Source organism: Saccopteryx bilineata, chromosome 1, assembly GCF_036850765.1.
Source record: "Saccopteryx bilineata isolate mSacBil1 chromosome 1, mSacBil1_pri_phased_curated, whole genome shotgun sequence".
In the NCBI taxonomy this organism is placed as follows: Eukaryota; Metazoa; Chordata; class Mammalia; order Chiroptera; family Emballonuridae; genus Saccopteryx; species Saccopteryx bilineata.
In genome coordinates this window covers 136,446,836-136,468,512 of record NC_089490.1, presented here as the reverse complement: position 1 = coordinate 136,468,512, position 21,677 = coordinate 136,446,836, and the positions used below count along the sequence as shown (strand labels likewise).

The 21,677-nt window shown below is 53.3% G+C and overlaps 1 protein-coding gene across 1 annotated transcript in view; it reads right to left on the bottom strand.

Moving 5' to 3' along the window:
- The window catches only part of PEBP4 (phosphatidylethanolamine binding protein 4), a 216,880-nt gene that overhangs the window by 9,283 nt on the left and 185,920 nt on the right, over positions 1-21,677 (bottom strand). Inside the window, 2 exon segments of the mRNA XM_066267724.1 lie at positions 1,250-1,363; positions 3,706-3,751. Coding sequence (XP_066123821.1) covers positions 1,250-1,363; positions 3,706-3,751 — 160 coding nt within the window.

Below are 21,677 nucleotides of genomic sequence, written 5' to 3'. Positions count from 1 at the left end.
GATCCAGGAACATGGGGAAATTGATCTTGGCCTGGGCAAGATGCATTTTCCTTCTTTCTTTGTATCCACACTTCAAAGTGTGTCTTTGAGAAAGCTCTTGAAACAGATTTACATAGTGGCAAGGTACTGAGGGCACCTGGGGAGGGTTCACCAGTGGAAAGGTTGCACCAGCTGGGCTTCTAGGGCAACTGGAGCCTTCTGTGATTGGCGGCTGCTGCTCAGCACCTCCAAAGGGCTCTGTTGCTCGCCAGGGCCTTTCTGGGCTCTGATCCTCTCCTCTGGGGCCTCAGGCAGCAGGCTTGTAACAAAGCCTCCACTGGCTCCCAGTGGGTGGAGGCTGGTCAGGGTCATTGGGTGAGAGGAAATGGCTGATGACACCCACCCACCCACTCGTCCTCTTGCCAGCCTGGGGGATGTGCTCTTTGTACTTTCCCATTGTCATCTGTGTGTTCCCCATTACCTTCCCTTCCCTAAAATGGGGGCGGCAGTGGAACGTATAGGATCTGTTTTATTTACTGTTTTCCTGAAGAGAAATCTAAGGCCCAGAGAGGGGCTGTGGCTCACACAGGGCCAGGTGAATCAGCTGTGACACTGTAGTGGACAGGTGTCCATGACTCTTTCTGACTTTGCTCTGGAGGAAGGGTGAGGCTAAGTACGCTGGGTTAGCCATTTGGAAGCTGTGTGTGTGTGTGTGGGGGGTCCTTTCCAGAGTGCCAGGAGGGCTGCTTAGAAAGCTGGTAGAGGGGCTATGACTGGGGAAGTCTGTGCCCCACCACTGAGATGGCACCAGGCAGACAGAGCAATTAATGACCAATGAAGACAGACCTGCAGGGTGGCATTCCAGGGCCCTCTTGCCTAGATCAGACTCAAATTATAGGGTACAATTACCTGCAGAAGTGTTGTGGGTGGCTGCCTGCACATGCCATTCAAGGCTGTGGGGAGGGATGCTTCTCTCCCTGGCTCCAGTGCTCCCTTTGGAACCTAACCTTACAGAACCCCCTCCCCCCCGCCCTGCCCTAGCTAAAGCCACCATCTTGGTCTATGGGACTTACTTCTGCAGAGAGACCAAATCTGATGCCATCATTTCCTTTAGATTCCTCATTCCAGTTTACTCCCAAGAAGCACCACCCCTTGACCTTAGCCTTTACCACTCGTGGATAGAGGCCAAGGTCCTGACTTTCCCCTTAATGCATGGAACATCGATCTATCCCAGAATTCACCCTGGCTTTGAAGGATGGGAAAACTTTACCTCGAGTTTTGTTTTCTTTGAGAAGGAGAGAGATGGTCTTTCCCTCCTGAAGATAGACGAAGAACTGATAGCGATGGAAGCCGGTTTGTGCTGGTGGGGAGGGAGGCTGGTAACCTATGGTCAAAAAAGGGAGAGAGGGTGGGCTCCATATGCCACAGAACCTAGGAGCTCCTGGCTTCTTAAGGCAGGAGGAAAAGAGAATCATTTGTGCCTTTTATGGCCCCAGCTGAGCCTCCTGGGGTCCCAGATGGGGGGGTCTACCCATTGCAAACTATTAGAATTTATTTTTGGCAGGATCTCATCCTCAGTAGGTTCATTTAAGAAGCACATTTTTGGGGGTGATAGGGGAGGAGGAGGCATGGTCTGTTTAAAGGTCTTGGGTGGTGGGCGCCTGGGCTTTTCTGGGCCAGTGGGCGCTGTCCTTTCTTTGCCTCAGGCTATCCTGATGGACTTCCTGCCTTGAGAAAGACCTGTTTTCCTCTGAGGGCACTTGGCTGTTGATTTTTATTTATGTTTGCAGCCTTTCCTCATGAACTCAATCCCCAAAGAAGTCAATTTCTTGGATGGATCCAGAGGATCTGGAAGTGGTTACGGGAGTGGGTAGGATTTGGTTCAAAGGTTTGATCTGATCATGGAAGCTGTAGGACCTGGGTGCCTCGGGGGATGGGAACCAACTCGGCTCTTCTGGAGGAAAAGGCCATCTCCCTCCCTTTCACTCTCCGCACAGGAGGCAGATCTTTTCTGGGGAAAAAGTGGAGGGGGGCCATCTCTCATCCTTCCCCTTGGGGTTTTATAGGCCAGACTGGGCCATTCCAGGCAGGCCTCCTTCCAAGAGTGCTGTGCCTTCTCCTCCTCCTCCCCTTGCTCTCTTTGTCTCTCTCTTCAAGGAGCCAAGAATCTTTCTGGGGGTGGGTGGGGACAGAGTGTTTGCAATGCGGATGCTGGTGGGAGGGAGTATTGGTACTTTATGGCCACCTCCCTCTCCTGATTATTAGACAAGAGCCACTGGCTGCTTGGAGCTGTTGGAGTGTTCCTCATGGTGCACTTCCGGCCACGGGGCCTTGGCTTGCCCGCAGCCAGGGGATTTCCTGACTATTCATCTCTCCCTGAGTCTTTGGATTGCATCAGATGTGTGTGTGTGTGTGTGTGTGTGTGTGTGTGCGCGCGCGCATGTGCGTGTGTGTGAGTGTTCATAGTGAGAACAACACAGGATATTCCAGGAGCCATGTGGGTTTGTATGACTTGGAGTCCACACTGGGGAAGGTGCTGTGTTGGAAGAGCTGGTGTGCATGCGTGCTGAGGCTGTTTTGGGGGCAGTCTCTGTCAGTGTGTGTGAATGTGGGTAAGTCAGTGTTTTTTCACAAACATGGCCAGCACTGAGAGACTATTGGGTCTAAGTGGTGCCCCATGTCTCTTTGTGTGCATGTGGTGTGGAAAGCAGGTGTGTCTGGGAAGCTTTCAACAAGGTAGGTAGGTATGTGGATGGCCGAGTGCACCTGAGGGCAGGTGTATCACATGCTGCCAGACATGGGTGACCACGATTCCGTGTGGATAAGGCCGGAGTTGTAACTCCCTGGTCCTGAGCAGCTGGGAATTACCCTCAGTGGAGATGAAGACCACATGACTCTCACTAGAAAGTTTCCTGGAAATTTTCCTCTCCGAAAGAAGAGATGAGAGGCATGAGGAGGAAAGGAGGGGACACACAGATTGGGCTACTTCTTGGGGCCAGACCCTGGAAGTGCTTCCTTTGTGACATCTCTTTAACCCTCCCCACAACTTGGTAGAAGTTTGTTTTTGCCATTTTCTGGGTGAGAAAACTGAGGCTCTGAGAAGTTAAGTCAGGATGACAGGAAGTGGTACAGCTGGGGTTTGAATCTAGGCCTGTCTGGTACCTGAACCATGTTGATTTGCAGAACCATAAGGCTCCGCTGGCTGTTTTGCTCAGCCCTGTGCCAGAAGCCGGCTTGCACCAAGCATTCCCTGTAAGTGGAAGGCCTGCTCTTGCAGCTGGGATCTGAGAGGGCTGGGTAGCTGGTGGTGAGGACAGGGCGGGAAGAGGAGGGCATCAGAGAAGGAGGAGGTCTGTGCAGCCATGTGCTGCACATTGTGGGCCTGGGGGCCTGGAAGCAGGAGAGGTAGGTGGAGGGAAGAGAATGGCCCCGCTCCCCCTCCAGGACAGCCGTTACGGGTGCTGCCACGCAGACTCCTGCATTCATGCTGGTCCCATCACACTAGCTGTATACACAGGGCAGGTGGGTCTGTGCCTCAGTTTCATTCTCTTTCAAATGTAGATATTGACGACAGCAACTTTACAAGGAAATGGTGAAGATTAAATCGGAGTGTAAGCTATTGGATCAGTGCTGTGTACACGGTGAAGCAACAACACAAAGCTGTCTTGTTATCTGGTGGTCATCATCGGTGCCCTGGCTGGGTGGAGGGGTGTTGCAGGGTCTTACCCGTTAACTCCTGGCCCTTTATCTTCCCTCTTTTTATGTCAGCGCCCTGAAACAAGAGAGAGGCACAGGCGTGGGTTACTCCTGGGGCAGCAGAAGGCCATGCCGTTACCCTTCAGTCCAAGTGGAGTCTGCTGAGCTCTTTCTTTCGGAGGGAGAGGGATGGAGGAGGAGGAAAGATGCCTGGCTGCTCCTGGGAAACGTTGCCAGAATGGGCACGGGTTTAGAATGGTGCTCGGGGGATGTGGGAGGAGAGGACAGACAGGATGTTACTGGGGATGGTCTGGCAAGGAGGGGTGGACCCCTGACCTCTGCAGAGACCTGCGTGGACCTTTCCTGATGGGCTGCCTCACCCTGGCCATCTGTGCCCCCAGAGGAAGCACAGGGCATACTCAGCCTGTGGGGTCGGGTGGGCTCTGAGGCAGGGACTGACAGTGCTCAGAGGCTTGCTAAGCCAGACCATGCTTCGGGCTGTCTTTGGGCCTTCAGAACATTAGGCTGATGGCTGCCCAAGCAACCAGAAGGATCAGGAAGGGGAGAAGGCCTGATTCTGAGGCAACTTCTTCCCTAGCCTCCGCCGGACTCAGCCTATACTCTTCAGGAAGGTTCTTTGGCTGCTGCACAGCCTCAGTTTCTCTTTTCTTTTTTCTTCTCTTCCCTTCGTCCCTCTGCTCAGTTTCTGTGGGATAATGAGGTGATTCTGGGCGCGGGCACTAATTAATGTTTGTGCAGGACCGGGATGCTCAGATGAAAGGGGCTGGAGCCGGGTCCTGGGTCTGTGCCACAGCCTGGGGTGCTAGGCTGTGCCAGGGAACCTACAGCCCCTAGGTGTGGGGTTTTATAACCTTAATGACGATGATTAGTGTGGCTCTTCATTGATTCTGCCGACACCTAACTGTGCCCTGGACACCTTTCCACAGGCCCTGCCTGGTACAGCCCCTGCCAGGTATAGCCCCTGCTTCTCTCTCCGCAGGGATTCTGCAGCTGCTGATGGGGGTGGGGTGCTCAAGGTAGTGGGGACTTGGAGTGCGCAGGGTGGTGCTGGAAAATGGGGGTGCTCAGGGTGGTGATGGGGGATGGAAAATGTGGCAGGAGGTATTGAGGAGGAGTGTGGAATTTTGCCTTAGTCTTCTGTGGAAAACTTCAGGGTCATCTTGGTGACCCAACTCCCAGTGTCATTTATTTTTTATAAAACTAAAGCCCACCCCCCCTATCCTATAAACCCCCACCTCCTCTCCTTTAGGCTGCAGTCTGCCCACTGACTGTTCTCACTTTGGGCCTCCTTTGGCCTTGGTGGCCTTTGGCTGGGGGAAAGGGCAGGAGACCATAGCGAGATGGACCCCTTCGCCTTTGGCCCCTCCCATTTTGCTTTCTTTGGCTCCCACAGGTGAGATCTCTTTCCCTGGACATCCTCCACCTCCCTCACCCAGGTCCTGTTTGCTCGGGAGCATCTAGTCCCTCTGACACAGCAGAGCACAGTCTGGCTCTGCCTTGGCCCTCTCTCCTTGTCCCCCGGCTCTCCCAAGGTTGAGCCTTGCCTTATCCAGGGCTGTCATTAGGTCCTGGTGTGGCCAGGGGCTGAGATGCCAGGGGTATCAAGGTGAGGGAAAAGGATTGGGGAATAGAGGCTCCTGGGCACCCTTCTCTCCTAGGAAAGGAGCTACGGGCCTAGGCCTAGCAGCTACCCTCCCAAAATAGCTCTCTGGCCACCCTAGCAAGATTGAGAGAAGGAGGATGATCCCAGGGAAGCCTGGCCCCGCCCAGCCTAGCCCAGCTCTGAACTCCCAGCCTCCCCCTCATTCCTCTCCAAGTCAGTCCAGCCAGCGGTTTGTTTCAACAAAACAATAGCAACCTAAGCTGGCTGCTTCTTTTCAATTCCCCACAGGCTTGGGTCCCACCCAGAGTGATAAACAGGCCTCTCTCCTCTGTGTGGCACTGGAGGGGTGGGGGTGGGGGCCGGGCCCCTGGGGTCAGGGAGCAGTGTGTGCTGAGCAGCATGGAAAGTTTGATCCACAGCCTTGATCAGGGTGGGAAGGCTCTCCTCCCTTCCCTCTCCCTCTGAGGAGCCTTTTCTCATCAGCCGGGGCCAGTTTGGCACAGACACACAGCACACTCTACTGCTCATTGTGTAAAGCCAGCGGCCCCTCCTGCTGCCTTCGCTGGGCCCACTGCCCCTGAGCTGAGCTGAGGCAGCTGCAGGGGCCCTGGGCGGAGAGCTGCAGGGGCCTTCAGGTCTCTCTGGAGCTGATCACACGGGCAGGTGCTGGTCCTTGCTGGAAGGAAGGGCAGGCAAGGAAGGCTCTGAGGAAGGACAGAGTGTGTGCTCAGCATGGCTGTTATTTATTCTCACTGAGGTGAGCATTAGCTAAACTGCCTTCTCTCATTGGTCTGTCCTAGGGGGTCTAAAATTTCTACCATAGAATCAACACCTTAGGAAACCAAGTTCAAAGGATGAGAAAGTTCAGTCCCCCGAGAGTTCACACCACTCATCCAGAGCCACAGGAGCAAGTAGGAGACTTCCACACTATTCTTGGAGGAAGGGCCTTAAGACCCTTTGACCTTTGAGACCCACTAGCTCAGGGTCTCATGTCTTTGACCTGCAGCGCTGCCTTGTGCTTGTTTGTCCTTTCAGTTTGCATCTTGTGTGTGTATGTGTGTGCTTTTCCTATGACATCATGACAACTCCATCACTTGTCTAGGAGGCTTAAAAAAAAAAACATTATTAAAATACACAGATATTAGCAGGAGGTCTGGGGCTACAGTGAAAATGGTTCCCTTGCCCCACCACCGTGGAACATGAGCTTTCCTAAAGCATCTCCGTGGCTTGCAGGACCACATTTAGCCTGACATCACCTTAGAAAGCTGGACATCTCTGGGGATGAATGAAATTTAGAGATGTTTCCAGAGAGGAGAGAAAGAAATCTATCATTCTGAGCACTTCCCGGGGGTGTGGAACTGAGGGAAGTGCCCTGAACTTAGAAGATGAGCCCAGAATTTGACAGACAGCCCCCAACCCTGTCAAGTCTGAGCAGAGGGGAGATTTGGAAGAAAAGCCTGCGGGGGGGAGGGTCTGCTGAGCTCTCCCCCTCACCCTGCTGCCTCACCTGGCCCCCCACCCCTGCCCCCAGGTCTGCTGCTTCTCTTTAAGATGGGCCCAGGGTGCAGACAAATCCTTTCCCTTACTATAGCTGAGACAGGCTGACATTTTCACAAGAAACTTATCTAAATGCTAAGGTTAAAGAAAGGAAATAATTGCAGAAATTACAAACAGTATAGAAGTAGTCCGCCGCCTGATCCTCAAGGACAGGAGAAGCCCGGGATTGTTCTTCAGTTGTCAGGACAGGCGCCCTCCAGGTCTGGGCCTGAGAACTGTCCTGGGCCCTCCTGGGTGTCAGGGACTGGAGGATCTTGAGAAGGCAGTGCTTTGCGTTACCAGTCTCTTTTGGAAATGGGGAACCTGATGTTCATCACCCTCCCAGCCCAAACCCCACATGCACACATGCACACAGGTACACACATGCACTGGGAACCAACTTTTAAGAAAAACAAGAGACTGTTCTTATAAATCCTGAGCATTTAAAGGTCCGAATGAGCTCTTTAGACAGGACCAAACTGCTGCCATCTACACCTGGATCCTTCTGTTCTTCAGGACCAGGCCCCAGAGCTCCCTGACGTAACTGGTCCCTGATATATGAAGCCCTTGGAGAATGACAAACAGATGAGCCAACTAGATAGAAGTCACCTCTATTCTTTGTTTCTTGTCCCCATGGGGATAGGCAAAACAGCTACATTTTCTGAGAATTGAGGGTCCAGAGACATCCCTCCACTCCCCAAGCCTGGGGACTGCTCTAGGTAAGGGCTCTCTGAGGTGGCAGATTTGTAAAATCTGGTGGGTGGGAAAGGGGCCTGGCTCAGCGCAAGGCCCAGTGAGGAGGCTGGCTCAGTGTCCTCATTCCACTTCAATTACCTACAGTCAGCTGGCCGCCCACCTGGGTGTCTGTGAAGGCCCCAGGTACTTGGGCTTGCTGACCTCCGAAGTGGAGGGTCAGCTACATAGTTCCTTGAGTTTGAGGGAGATAATTTAATCTCTCTGCCCACCTCTTCTTCCATCTGGACACGGGGATTCAATCACTTCTGCCTGGCTGCAAACCCTAGTTAGAGTGGTCAGTCCTACTTTTTACCTCTGGCTGGGAGGCCATCAGAAGACTTCTGAACTTGAACGGTAAAGTACAGAAAGATGTCGTGGAGCTAAATAAGAGTGAAGGAAGAAATGAGCAAAACCGAGCACTTGACGGGTGGGGTGGGGACTGAAAAACAGGGAAAAATAGGAACAGAGTTCCAGGCTCAGTGACACTGGCACCGAACAAGAAAGCTCCTTGCTGTTTCGCACAGCTGCCTGCAAGCTGCCAAGAGGCAAAGGAGCCAGGAAAAGGCACAGGATTGGAAAGTGCTACCCAGCAGTCTGTGTTAACAAGAGCTGAGTAAGTGGAAGGCACTGAAAGCCCCTGGGTTGGGGAGCCCCCGGGGCCTAACATCAGCCTGGAGAGGACCCAGCCTGGAGAGGACCCAGCCTCGAGACCCAGACTGTGCTTGCTCCAAAGGAGAGGCTGTGATCAATTCATCTTATGGCCTGCTTTCTGCCCCAGGGCCAGGGAAAGGGGTGCCAGTCACTGTGGTGGGTGGAGCAGAGTTCTCGGGAGGTGGTGGGAAGGAGGCACAGACCTGAGCTCTCCTGGGAGATTCTAGACCCCAGGATGTAGGATAGCCAATTATTTTGTGCACCAGTTTCCCTCAAGAAGTGTCAACATCAAAGACCTGACAGGCCTCTTCCTGGCATCTTCATAGGCAGTGGGGATTGCATGTGAATGTCGTTTTTAGACTACACCCACGATGGCCAGTCGATTCTGGGCTCTTGGCACTGAGTGGCAACAGGACTTTTACGTTTTGATCTCTAGTTGGGCTTCAGATCCGGAGTCAGTTACTTCCCTAGGTCTTCAGATGCCAAATGGTGTGCGGCGTGATACGGCTGAGGGGGAATGAGTTGCTTTCCGGAGTAAGTAGTTATCCAGGTGGGACAGACTTTGCCCAGGGCTTCTCTATACTCCATGACTCTGGGTTATGAGGCAAGATTTTCCAAGGCCAAGGTTGCCTGTGTCTTAAAAAGCACAGGCTGTCCAGGCCCCTTGTTCCAGACCACATGGAAGCGCACATGCCTCCTAAATAAGTCATGCTGTCATGCACCTGTGTGTACGTGATGGCGCCTAGCAGAGACTTGGTCCCAAGGAGTAATGATGGCTGGGGAGATTGGTAGATAAACGAATCAATGAATGAGAAACCCTGTGTTGGACATAGAAATGTGAATGAGGTGCATTTTATGGTGTTGAAGATCTCATGGTCCAGGGGGGCACATAAGTCAACAAAGAAATAGCTGTGAGCCTAGATGGTTGAAGTCTATAGAAAATGGTGGAGGAGCACAGAGGAAGGGAGTTGTAACTGCCTGTGCAGTAATCAGGGGGAGCATTGAAAGGAGGCTGAATACTCTGTCTGGGTCTTGAAGGACCTGCAGTTTTCAGTGGACTAGACAGGGAAGGGGAAGGGCAGCTCAGTGGAAGAAACCAAAAAAGCAATATGTAAATATGTAAACAAGGCATGAAAGGAACAGTTGGGCCTGGAGGAAGCTCAAAATAAGGTTGGAAATGTGGGCTGGAGTTAGGCTGGAAGGGAAAGCAATGCTTCTGGTTTCTGAGAATCAAAGCTATCAGCCACCTTAACTATGGGTCTATAGGCCCTGGGCAAGACCTCTTCTGTTGTCCAAATGTTTAGCTACCATGTCCCAAGAGGGTCATCAGAAGGGGTGGGGGAGCTCCCTCTCTGGCCTGGCTTTGGGACACCACCTCTGTGGCAGGTCAGAGCTGGATGACGCTGAACCCCTTCACCATAGCCTCTCTGAGAGCAGGGGAGTCTGGGACCCCCAAACCCAAAAACCTCCCTTTTACAAACTGTCACTTGTGGAATAAAAAACTAGCAGGAAAAAGAACCTCTGGACCATTCCATGTAGAGAAAACAGCCTTGAGAACACATGACTGTCTCCTTTGTATTTGGGTCCCAAAGCTTCTCGTCACACGGGGTGCCAGCTTCTAGCCCATGGTCCCCCCTGGAGCCTGCTTTGGCTGAACTCCCATCTGACGTCCGGCTTGGGGAAACTTGCCCAAACTCTGAGGCAGAGACTGGTTTGGACCTCAGGAGATGGTGGGCCCATGCTTCTTTGACCCTTGCCTGTTACACATCACCCATTCTCTGACTGTGGCTTCAAAGTCGGCTTGGCAGGAAGGTGGGAAGGAAAAAGGATAAAGAACACAGTGCATGGTCTTATTAAAACCACTCCTCTTAGAAACAGACCAGAAATATTAAGATAGGCTGAGAGCAAGTATCATGAGTTGATAGCTAGGTATAATTATTATGCATCACTGTTAGTTTAGACTAAAGGCTGCTATTTCTAGATACAAGGAACAAAAGCTGAAGCTTTCAGTATCAACAACAGTTTGCTGGAATGCCTCATTTATCGGGAATCCTGTGGGGAATTGGGTCTTCTGCATAAGCACACTTCTCTGATCTCTTGAATCTTATATTTTTAGCTCCCCAACTACTTTTATCTTATCTATTTTGGATAATAATCTTTTTTTCTAAGTTTTTTTTTGTTTTTTTGTTTGTTTGTTTGTTTTTTTACAGGGACAGAGAAAGAGTCAGAGAAAGGGGTAGATGGGGACAGACAGACAGGAACAGAGAGAGATGAGAAGCATCAATCATCAGCCTTTCGTTGTGACACCCTAGTTGTTCATCGATTGCTTTCTCATATGTGCCTTGACTACGGGCCTTCAGCAGACCGAGTAACCCCTTGCTCGAACCAGCGACCTTTGGTCCAAGCTGGTGAGCTTTTTTGCTCAAGCCAGATGAGCCTGTGCTCAAGCTGGTGACCTCGTGGTCTCAAACCTGGGTCCTCCGCATCCCAGTTTGACGCTGTATCCACTGTGCCACTGCCTGGTCAGGCGGATAATGATCTTATCGAAACACTAGTTCTTATCTTCTTAAACACACCTGGACAAAGCCTTATGTAATTTTAAGCACTACTGTGGTTGTCACAGTGAATGGCTGATTTTGTGCCCTGCTACAGCACTGGGTTACAGTGCAGAAACACAAAAAGAGTGGTTGTTCAGTGTCCCCCTGATCAGACCCCCTCAGGAGCAGATGATTGAACATCTATGCAGTAGTGGTCAGTACTCAAAGACAGGAGGACCATCTCTGTGGCAGGCATTCTGCGTTCAGCAGCTTTACACAAATGCGCTCACTCTGGCTCCCGCCATTCAGGACATTTTCTGCTAAGCTCAGTGACCCTCAGAGCCCTGCCTGTTCTGATTCTCAGAAACCGCACAGGGAGGGCAGAGGCCAGTGGCCCTCTGAGGGGCTGTGCTTTGTGGTCAGATTTCTGGCAGCTGCCAGAACTAGGGAAATCCAGCTGATACAGCCTCACTTGACTGGAGACAGAGCTGTTAACACAGCCTGGGCTCCTATCCAATGTCATTACCAATTAGCTACATGACTTTGAGCCAGACACTGCTCAGTGCCACAGATTCCGTAACTATACAGTGACAATGGTAATGATTCCTACCCTGGTTTCCTCAAAGCTGTTGTAAAGATGAAATTAGGAAATGAAATATTCTAAAGTCCTGCAGTGCCATACAAGTGTACAGGTCATTACGGCTCCCCTTTCCTGGGCTCAGTGGAGGAAAGAGGGGCACAGTGGCCAGAGAGCATCCTGTGAGCTTTCTTTTGCTGTGATGGGCCTAAGGAGTCTCCTGACAGGGTCACCCTCATGAGGCTAATGGCTGTGCCGTGGGCTCAGAGGTCATTCAGCTGTGAATGTGGGGCCCATCCTGCTGGGTCTGCACTCACCCAGCATGCACGGAATGCATGGCACATAATGTTTATTAATATGCCTTGATGAGGGGCATTAATATCTCCTAATGACACCATCTGAGCCTGGCCTCCTTCCTTCTCTTGCTCCTTGCTCCTTTTTCTCCCCTCACCCTATGGAGACACACACATCCACAGACAGAGTGATAGGGCACAGGCAGCCTAGAGAAGGGTCCGGAGAGAGAGCCTCGGAGGAGGAGGGGCTCAGGTGGGGTCCCGCCATAGGGGTTAGACAGAGGGTCCTGGGCCTGGGAGGAACTAAGATGCTGCTGGCTCTGCTGTCAGGTGGAAACTTGGCCAGAAACTGCCTGGTGATGGGAGCAAGGGAAGCAAAACAGTGGCAAGACTTTTCCAAAACTGGGGGAAGGAGTGGGAGCGCAGAGGGTGAGTGGGGAGCGGCTGCACTGGAGGCCTGGGCTCCTGGAAGGGAGAGGAGGGAGGGGAGCATGGCTACCTTACTAGCTGTGGGTCCGAGAGGGGGTGGCAGGGTGAGAGCCAGAGCAGGGAGAGCGACGAGTCACACTGCCTTCCCCTCACAACGTGTTCACACACTCACACAACATGCACGTGAGCTCACACTCATGCTCATACGTCCACATGTACATTTACACGCACACTCACACATGTTCACATATAGTCCCCACACTCACACATTTATGCACAAATGCCCACATACACTCATATAAGCTCACACACTTAGGGACACACGCCCAGAGACATCCATGCTCTTATACACATATGCACTCATAATGCTCACTCACACTCATATACACACAGACACAGTCATGCTCACACAATATGCACGCATGTACACATCCTCACATACACATGCTCAAACACATACATATCTATATGCACTCACACATATATTCACACACGCACACTCACACACACATACCAATTCACATATATACTCACATATACACACTCACAAGACAAAGATATGTTTGCTCACACATGTGCACACGCAGGCACACACACACCCTCTCCAAGGCAGCCTTTCACTGGTGGACCTGTCAGGGACTGAACATGAGGTGAGAAACAGAGTGAGGGGCATTTGGGAAAGGGCCAGTGGGGAGGCTAAAGATCGGACCACAGGCTTGGGATGTCCAATGTGAAGTGTGGAAAGGAATCTCCAGGCCCCTAGCAGGAGACAGCGGCTGATTAGGACTGAGGTCTGTAAGTAAGAATTGAGCCGGTCAGTTATTCTCCTAGAGTCGGAGCGACAATAGCAGGATGTAGCGGAGAGGGGAGCCTCAGCAGGAGCTGGGAGCCTAGTCACCAGGAGCAGGCCCTGGTGCTGTGATCCTGTGCTCCTCCCCTACGGTAGCAGCAGGCTGCAGGTTGGCCTCTCCACTCTCCTGGGAGCAGCAGGACAATCAGGCAATGGCTGTAGCTAATCCTCTAACAGTGGTCCCCAACCCCTGGGGCCACGGACCGGTACCGGTCTGTGGGCCATTTGGTACTGGTCCGCAGAGAAAGAATAAATAACTTACATTATTTCCGTTTTATTTATATTTAAGTCTGAACGATGTTTTATTTTAAAAAAATGACCAGATTCCCTCTGTTACATCCGTCTAAGACTCACTCTTGACGCTTGTCTCGGTCACGTGATGCATTTATCCGTCCCACCCTAAAGGCCGGTCTGTGAAAATATTTTCTGACATTAAACCGGTCCATGGCCCAAAAAAGGTTGGGGACCACTGCTCTAACAAACAGGGCTTGGCAATCAGACCCAACTGGAGGGGAGGGAGCTCTTATCACCTCTGTCTCTCATCTCCAGCATGCAGTCTTTCTGGCTGGGTGGCTTCAAGCTCAGGAGGGGAGGACAGGAGGAACTGGGGAGGACCTATCCAATGGGAGGAGGTGACGTCACCAGACCTTGGTTTCCCAACTTCAGCTGGACATAGGACGCCAGCAGCCAGCTAGCGCCCACCTGGCCTGGGGAGTGGCACCTCAAGGCTTGTGACTGGTCGGGGGACACTGCTGTCTGGGCTGCTCCCGGGAGGGGCTATGAGAGCTGTCCCAGGTCTGTAGAGCGGGGACCCCTGCACCGCCTGCTTCCCAGAGCACCTGGCTCCACCATCTCCTCTGCCTCTGCCCTACTAACCTTTCACCTCCTCTCTTTTCCTAAGAGGTGGCCCTCAGCCTCCCACCCTGTCCCACCCTGCTCTCCACTGCCAACCAGGAAATGGCCAACTGTCTGTGGGCGGCCCTGCCCTCCCGTGTACCGTCTATGAGATGTGGGTAGTCTGGGAGGATCCAGGCCACAAAAGCTGGGGCAGGGGGAGAGGGTGGGGGAAGATGGTGCAGGGAGGGGAGCCCAGTGGTCAGCGGTGAGCCCCGCTATGGCCTCCCTGGGGGAAGCTGGCAGCAAGGGTGGGAGTCAGGCTCCTGGGCTCCCTGTGTCATCTCCCCCTCTACCCTGTCTTGGGTTCCCATGCACAGCTCTAGAGAGAAGGTAAAGCAGGGCCTCCTTCCTCCTTTCTCACCAAAAAATCCCAGGCCTGGGCTGCCTTGTGAAAAGAGAGAAAGAAGGAAAGAGAAAGGGAGGAAAAAAGGAAGGAAGGACAGAGACTTTCTGGAAGAAAGATTAGGGATCAAAAATTTTGAGCTAGATAAGACGCAGGCAAGATTTGGAGGCTTTGTGAGACCCAGTGCTCCTTAGAAAGTGTGACAAGTCAGAGTCTCATTCCAACCACATCTTGCTCTTTTCAGAGGGACGGAGAGTGACCTTGGTCCTATTCCCTTGGACTCTTTGATACTCAGAGCAGCAGCAGCAGGGGCTCCAGCCCAGACCCAGTGAGTCAGACTCTCCCTTTAGACCAGAACCTGAGCCTGTACCTGGGTGCCTGAGCAGCTGCCCCAGAGACTTCGCTAGCTGCCAGGCTCTCTGAATTGAACAGGTGGCTCCTCATCAGACCTGTGGTGGCAGCTGAGGTGGGACCATCCAAGCTCTTGTCCCTGACCCTCTCCCCTTTCAGGTCACTTCCAGGTTCTGGAGTGTCCTTGGCATCACCCTTCCTGGGGCAGGGTGGCTGGCCTCTAGGTCCTGGGGTGGCTCCAGCTCCCAAGTCAGATTATTTGGATTGGTCAGGCTCCTGGTCAGAGGGGCTGGACTTGAGGGGTTGGGGCTCAGCCAGAAGCGGAGACACCAGGTCTGGTGTGCACATCCTCTTCCTGCAACCTTTCTTGGAGCTGCAAAAAGCACCCCCAGATCAGTGACTCTTGGCATTACTGCCTGTCAGAGCTTCTGAGTTTCTGGAGTGGGACAAGGTGTCCTCTCCCATTGGGGGGACCCATGTGGTCACAGCTGGGTGCACTGTTGACAGGTGCTCTACAGGGTGCTGACACGCCCATTACACCCATTGGTGCTCCTTTCCCCCATCATGCTCTGCACTCCCAATCCTATCTGAGGGGAGAAACGGTCATTGCCCAGGAGTTCAGGGACCTTGGGAAAGGAGGAGGCAAGAGGGCACGGCCCTTCCCTGTAGCCTGCGACCAGAGGAGGGTGTGTGAGTGGCCTAGGTTTGTGGGTCAGGGTCTGCTCTAGGGCCCTAGTCCCAGCAGGAGACCTGCAGCCAATTGACATCCTCCATTTCTGCATTTTCTCTCCTCAGAGACACCTCAGCAAGGCTACTGTCCCAAGCTGCTGGGCTACCCTCAGGCCCTTGGCCATTCTAAGGTCTGCACAGTGGGTCCTTGTGCCCCTGCCCGCCTGGGTCAAGCCAAGCTCGCTCATCTGGGCCAGAACAGTGACTGTGGCACACTGGCATCCAAGGCCTGACATCCGGGGCCATGCCAACATCGGCCAGAGCCAGGGCGTGCCCTTGCTCTGTTGTGTCACCTTTTACAGTGCCCACAGGCAAATGCCAGTCTGGGAGCTTGGAAATTACCGTGAAAAAACAACCTAGGCTGAGCCCAGTAAACCCCACCCTGACCCTTAGCTGTCCCATCATCTCTGTACTGCTTGGGGACTACTGACACAGCCCCAGGGAAGGGAGGGAGACCGCCAGCCCTCTCCCTTTCCGTGGGGACAGATGAACCTGGGCCCCGCACTGCTCCTTCAGTGGGTGGCCATCTGTTCAGGGCCCCTAAGCTGAGCTGCACAGGTCAATGGGAAGGTCCCTGGGTGCCCGTGGAGCTGGTGACTGCCTTCCTTCTGGCAGGTGGGCAGCTGGGCTGGGGTCAGTAGCAGTACTTGGCTCCCAGCTCTCCCCCCCTAGGGGGATCATCATTTCAAAGTGTGTTGAAATGAGTCTTTGCACAACCTTGAGGAGGTGTTCCAGGTGACAGTGCCCAGGGCCATGAGGAGATGGAGGAAAGGGGACAGGGTGACAGCAGGGAAGAAGCCCAAAGGAGTCAAAGGTCCGTGGCCTCCGGCTCCACAGCTGCTGACTTCCCAGGTTCCTGGGTCTGGGGCTCTGCCTGCCTCCTTTAGTCTCCACCCATGTGGCCGGCCCTCAGAGGCTTTCCACCCTAGGGGTCTGGGATTCTAGGCTGCCGGGTCCATCCTTGGGCTATGCCTAGGCTGCTGGGTCCATCCTTGGGCTATGCCTAGGGAGTGACACAAACTTCTCCCCAGAACATTTTAGTTGTGAGCAGTAAATTGGCCCGGCATCCTGGGCTGCTGTGCACAAGCAAGGGGCCTTTAATGAATGCAAATGACAGCTGATTAATCTGCCAGCACTGGAGTCCTGCTCTTCTCCGTGGGGTCTGCCCACACTCTATTCAGCCTCCATGGCCTGCACCAGCAGGGTGGGCTCCAACCTATTACTGCTTAGGCTTCCAGCCCTAATGGGGAAGATGGCAAGCCTGCACCCCTCCCCTGCCTCTGAGCCTGTGGTCCTGTCATGCATAAGGGGCTGGCTCTAGGGGAGTGCGGGCTTGACCCTGCTCCATCGCTTGCTCTATTTTGTCACTGTGTATTCCCTTACAGGAAGGGGGCCAATTGCAAGGAGACATCCAACTAGCTGTTCAGTGAGATTTGTGTGAAGGGGTCAAATTTAGGAGGTGAGGGCACTGTCTAGACCAGTGGTCGGCAAACTCATGAGTCAACAGAGCCAAATATCAACAGTACAATGATTGAAGTTTCTTTTGAAAGCCAAATTTTTAAAACTTAAACTATATAGGTAGGTACATTCCTTATTGAGGTAGCGCCTGCACATGGTATTTTGTGGAAGAGCCACACTCAAGGGGCCAAAGAGCTGCATGTGGCTCGCGAGCCGCAGTTTGCCTAACGGGGGTCTAGGCAATGGCAGATGGGTTGCTTTCCAGTTACTCACTGACTAGGGCCTTGAGGAAGCAGCTAGACCATATGATCACTCACACTGTGTGAAAGGCAGAGAGAGAAGACTGGGGCTAGGGGTGAGTTCCTCTTTCTATCCCAGTTCACCTGCCCTGACTCCTGGCTGCTGTCAACACAAGCCACTTTTACTGAGCTCCTGCTAAGTGCTAAGCACAGTGCCATGTGTGGGTGACTCACAGTCTGGTGGGGACACGAGAGTAAAGAGGTAATTACAGGTGTGATGAGTTCTAAGAAGACTTACAGAGGGCCTAGTCGGGGGACAGGGAGGACTTCCTGGAGGAGGTACAATGGGGGTACTCTACCTGAAAAGAGTGGTGCTTGGCAGGGGAAGGGGAGGGAAACCCATGTGCTGGGCTGGAAAGGCCCTTATTTCCAGACTCCAGCTGTCAGATCTGGGCTTCTCCAGGGTCCTTCCAGGGCCTCCTCACCCCCAAGAAACCCCAGGCCATTGTCACATCCTCCTTGAGCTGCCTGGCTTCTGAGGAAGGAAGGATTGGGGGTGGAGGAACAGGGAAGGGAGTAAGAATCAGGTCTGGAGTAGAGGCTACTGACCTCCTGGAAAGATCCCCTGTCAGAAGAGAGGCAGAACTCCCTTTGGGGAAGAAACACCCCAGTTTCTACTGTAGTAAAGAAGGGGCCTGAGCTCTCCCTGTAGCCTCTAATGACAGGGTTGGGTGTAATGAACATCTGTGTACTCATAAAACAGGCTAATGACTGCCCTCATTTAATGGACCCCTTTCATCCTCACCCGTTCCCAAATCAGAGGGGACCATCCCGGGGGCTGAGGCCAGGAGCCCCCTGGGGCACCCCCGAGCTGTTTGGGATGGGGGCCAGCCGGTTCCTGAGCCCGAGGTCCCTCACAGGCTTCCTTTCCCTCCTCCATCTCTTATCTGTTTGAAGCAGCCCAAGGAATTTAGGTCGATGGCTGAGCAGCCTGAGGAAGTGGGCAGGGGATGGGGAGGGAGGAAGCACTTACACCCTGATTCTGCAGAGCAGTGCCAACACTGGGGACACATGGTGGCGGCAGAGAGAGGGCACTTAGCCCCGCAGAGGCACCGCACCTTCTTCCTCCGCCCAGGCCCTGATAGGAGCTCACAGGGTCATCCTAGCCTCAGCTCTAACACCTGAGAAGCCCTGGACTTGGAGGGAGGGACTGGCCTGCTGAATCACCAGAGCACCTGTGTTTTGCTTGGGAGATCTCCCACTCAGGGACTAGCCAAGCCTGGCCCTGTTTGGCTTCTTGGAGCCTGGTGAGATCACAGCCTTGGGTGTTGTGGCTGCAGGCCAGGGTGACCTGCTACGAAGGGAGTATTTTTAAAAAGAGATACTTGGCTCTGTGTTCCCAGGATTAGCTCAATGAGAGACTCAGATTGTTCTTTGAGCCTCCCTGTCCAACACCCCCACCCCCAATTTGATTGTGGAAATTGGTCAGATGAACCTATATCACTTGGGATAAAAATGTGTAGTGGAAATAAACAACTCACCTGCCATGGACAAGCCCCTGGGGAATGGCAGGGGGTCCTGATGACTGGTAGCATCCAAGGGAGGTGAGATGGGCAGAATTAGAGTCCCCGGTCCCCTGAGGATGGAGAGGCAGCCTTGGTGTGCTTTCCCCAGAGCTCTGGAACTGCCTAAATGTGATCTCTGCTCAGAACTCAGACGGGAGCCACGGACTGCCATGACAGGGCCTGCCGGTGGCAAGAACCTCGTTAATGAGGCAACCTGTAGCCTCAGTGTTCCCATCAGCATGCTGGCCCAGCCCGGCCTCCAGGTCATCTATAAATAAGTGGGGTTTGTGGAGGGCAGAGCATCCCAAGAATGCAGGTTTCTGTGCCCCTACCCTTCCTCTCCCCTTCCTCCCCGTAGAGGCAATCACTCCCTTACCATACGGGGTAGAAAAAGCACTGCCCCAGGTCCTACTTAGCCCGGCAGCCAGGGCACCAGAGTACACAAGGAACACTGAGAGAGGCACAGGTATAATAAGTCCGGAGTTTGGGAGAGTGGGAAGCGACAGGTAAGGTGAGTCACTGCGAGGTGGGGCCTCGGTATCAGCGTTACACGGCCGTCCTAGCCGTGTGTCAGGCACTCTCCACTCGTGAGGCGTGTCAGACGTGGCTTTCACACCACCGCATCAGTTAATCCTCCCTCACAAGAGACAGAAAGGGCTGAGAGGGTCACCCCCAGTTTGCAGGTGGAAACACAGCCTTTGAGAGCTTAAGTGACTTGCTTGAGATTATGCTCCCACCGACGGCGGATCTGGGGATGGAGCCTGGGTGTCCTGGCCCGTGACCTCAGCCTCCTGATTCACAGTGCAGTGTTCCTTGGCCTGCACCTCATGACAAAGGGGCTGTGTGACAGGTCCATTCTGAAGGGAAGAGGTGATTTTTTTTCCCTTTTGCTGGAGTTTCTTGGGTTTCCCTGAGTGTTCTCAAATTGGGCTAAAAGACCAGTCTAGATCTTCCTAAGTCTCTCCTGGGTCATGCTCAGGCCCGGGGGCAGGAAGCTATCTGGAAAGGGACAGGCCACTTTCTCCAGCATCTCCCTGACATCGAGGACCTTCGCTGTTACCATGGGGAGGTCTGAGAGGGGTGTAGGCTGTCAACACTTCACCAGCCTGGGGTCCTGTGGAGGCATCGGCAACCTGGTGGAGAAGTAGGACACAACCTGATGGGGTGGCCAGAGACTTGGGGATAGGCTGGGGCCCAGCACCGAGAGGTTTTACCACCCGAGACTGAAGGCTCCCCAATAAGAGTTGAGGTTCCTTAGGAGCTTGTCTATGTACTTTTTCAGTTTCAAATGCCTGCTTCTGATTTTCTTTCTTTCTCTTCTAATGTTTTTCTTTTTTTTTTTTTTTTTTTTAAGATTTTACTTATTGATTTTTACAAAGAGGAGAGAGAGAAAGAGAGAAAGAGAAAGAGAGAGAGAGAAAGAGAGAGAGAGAAAGAGAAAGAGAAAGAGAAAGAGAAAGAGAAAGAGAAAGAGAAAGAGAAAGAGAAAGAGGGGGGAGGAGCGGGAAGCATTAGCTCCTAGTTGTTTCTCACATGTGCCTTGACCTGGCAAGCCCAGGGTTTCGAACTGGCGACCTCAGCACCATAGAACAGGCCTGATTTTATTTTTCTGGTCTGGTTCATACTTCTCTTATGCTATGATGCCTTCCTCAATTGCCCTTCTCCCACTGTTTACTCCCTGATACCTGCTCGGCTCCAGGCGGTGTAGACCCCCACTCCACCTAGCACTGCAGTGGCTTACCCTTCTCTCCTCACTTTGAGCTCCTCCTGGGCATCCTGTCCCCATACTTCTCTGCCTCCTGCTGGCAGTAAGTGCCTGGGGCAGCGGGTCTGACACACACTGCCTGGTCCCTTCATCCACATCCATAGTGCCCTTGCTTATCCCAATGGCCTCACAAAGCAGGGAACTGAGGCTGGGGGAGGGCAGTGGCTTGCCCATGCCATTAGGGAAGCGGAACTGGAATTAAACCCAGGAATTCGGACCTCAGACATGATGCTCAATACTATTTCTCAAGTGCTCGCTTAGAAGAATGTAGGACAAAGTGATAAAATGGATTCTGTGTCTGTGGAATTGAATCACAGTGTTGTCCCTTGGCTTGAAAGATGCACCCAACTTGTGTGGCAGGAGGAGCAGTGAAATTTCACTAGTTTCAGCTCGCTCCCTCCCTCTCCCTCCCTCCCTCTCCCTCCCTCCCTTCCTCCCTTCCTTCCCTTGGTCCAAGGAATATTTTTGCTGCAGGGGACTGTGACAGGGCCGCAGGGTCACCCCTGTGAGCTGGGCCTTCCTGCTAGAAGGTGCAGGGCCACCTTTCTGAGAGTCCAGGTGCTTAATGTGGAGCCCCCCTAGGTGACAGAAGAGCCCTGGGCACAAGGGCTGATCCTTTGGGGGACGGGTTGGGCTCTTTAGATCTAGAAAATGACCAGATGCTGTATCTGCAGCCCCTGGCTGTGCTCTGTGGCTCTGTGTCCTGGCCCTTCCGGAGGAGGGTGGGGGGACAGCGTCAAGGTCCCTGGACTGGAGCAGTTGGTCAGATTGCAGCTGAGGGGGGCACAGGATTCCCCGCCCTTCCTTCTCCTCTGTCTTACTCCAGCCTCCTCCTCCTGTGTCCTCTCTCCTCTCTCCAGGTTCTTGCTCCGCTCTCTCTTCCTCTCTGTCCTTCACAGGCACCCAGCCCTCATCAGCAAATAGTTCCTCAGGCTGCCTGGTCCCCACACCTGCCTCCTGCGGATCAGCCTGTCCAGCACAGGGTTCTGTGACCACAGCAGCGCTCAGCTCGGGCTGTTCCACACGGCTGCTGGTGCATGGGGCTAGTGTGGAACTCTTCCAGGTAACTAGTGCTGCTGAGGAACTGCGTTTTTAAACATTTTATTACATTTTAATTAATTTTCATTGCAGTAGGCATATGTGGCAGTGTCCACTGAACTGGACATCAGAACTCTAAATGATACCAAGCGCTGGCCTCACAGGAGACCCCTGGAGGCACCCCACACTCTGTATGGGGGCCCTGACCCCTTCCCCAAGTACCTTCTACTCAGCTTCCTGATCTGCGACTTGTGAGAGGCCCCAGAGGCCTGGGTTCTGGGCTGGGAGCTGGGTGACCCTGGCACTGGATCTGTGGGCCTCAGTGGTCTCCTCTGTAAAATAATGAGGATAGTCTCTTGTGAGCCTCACGATTTCTTCTGGCTTT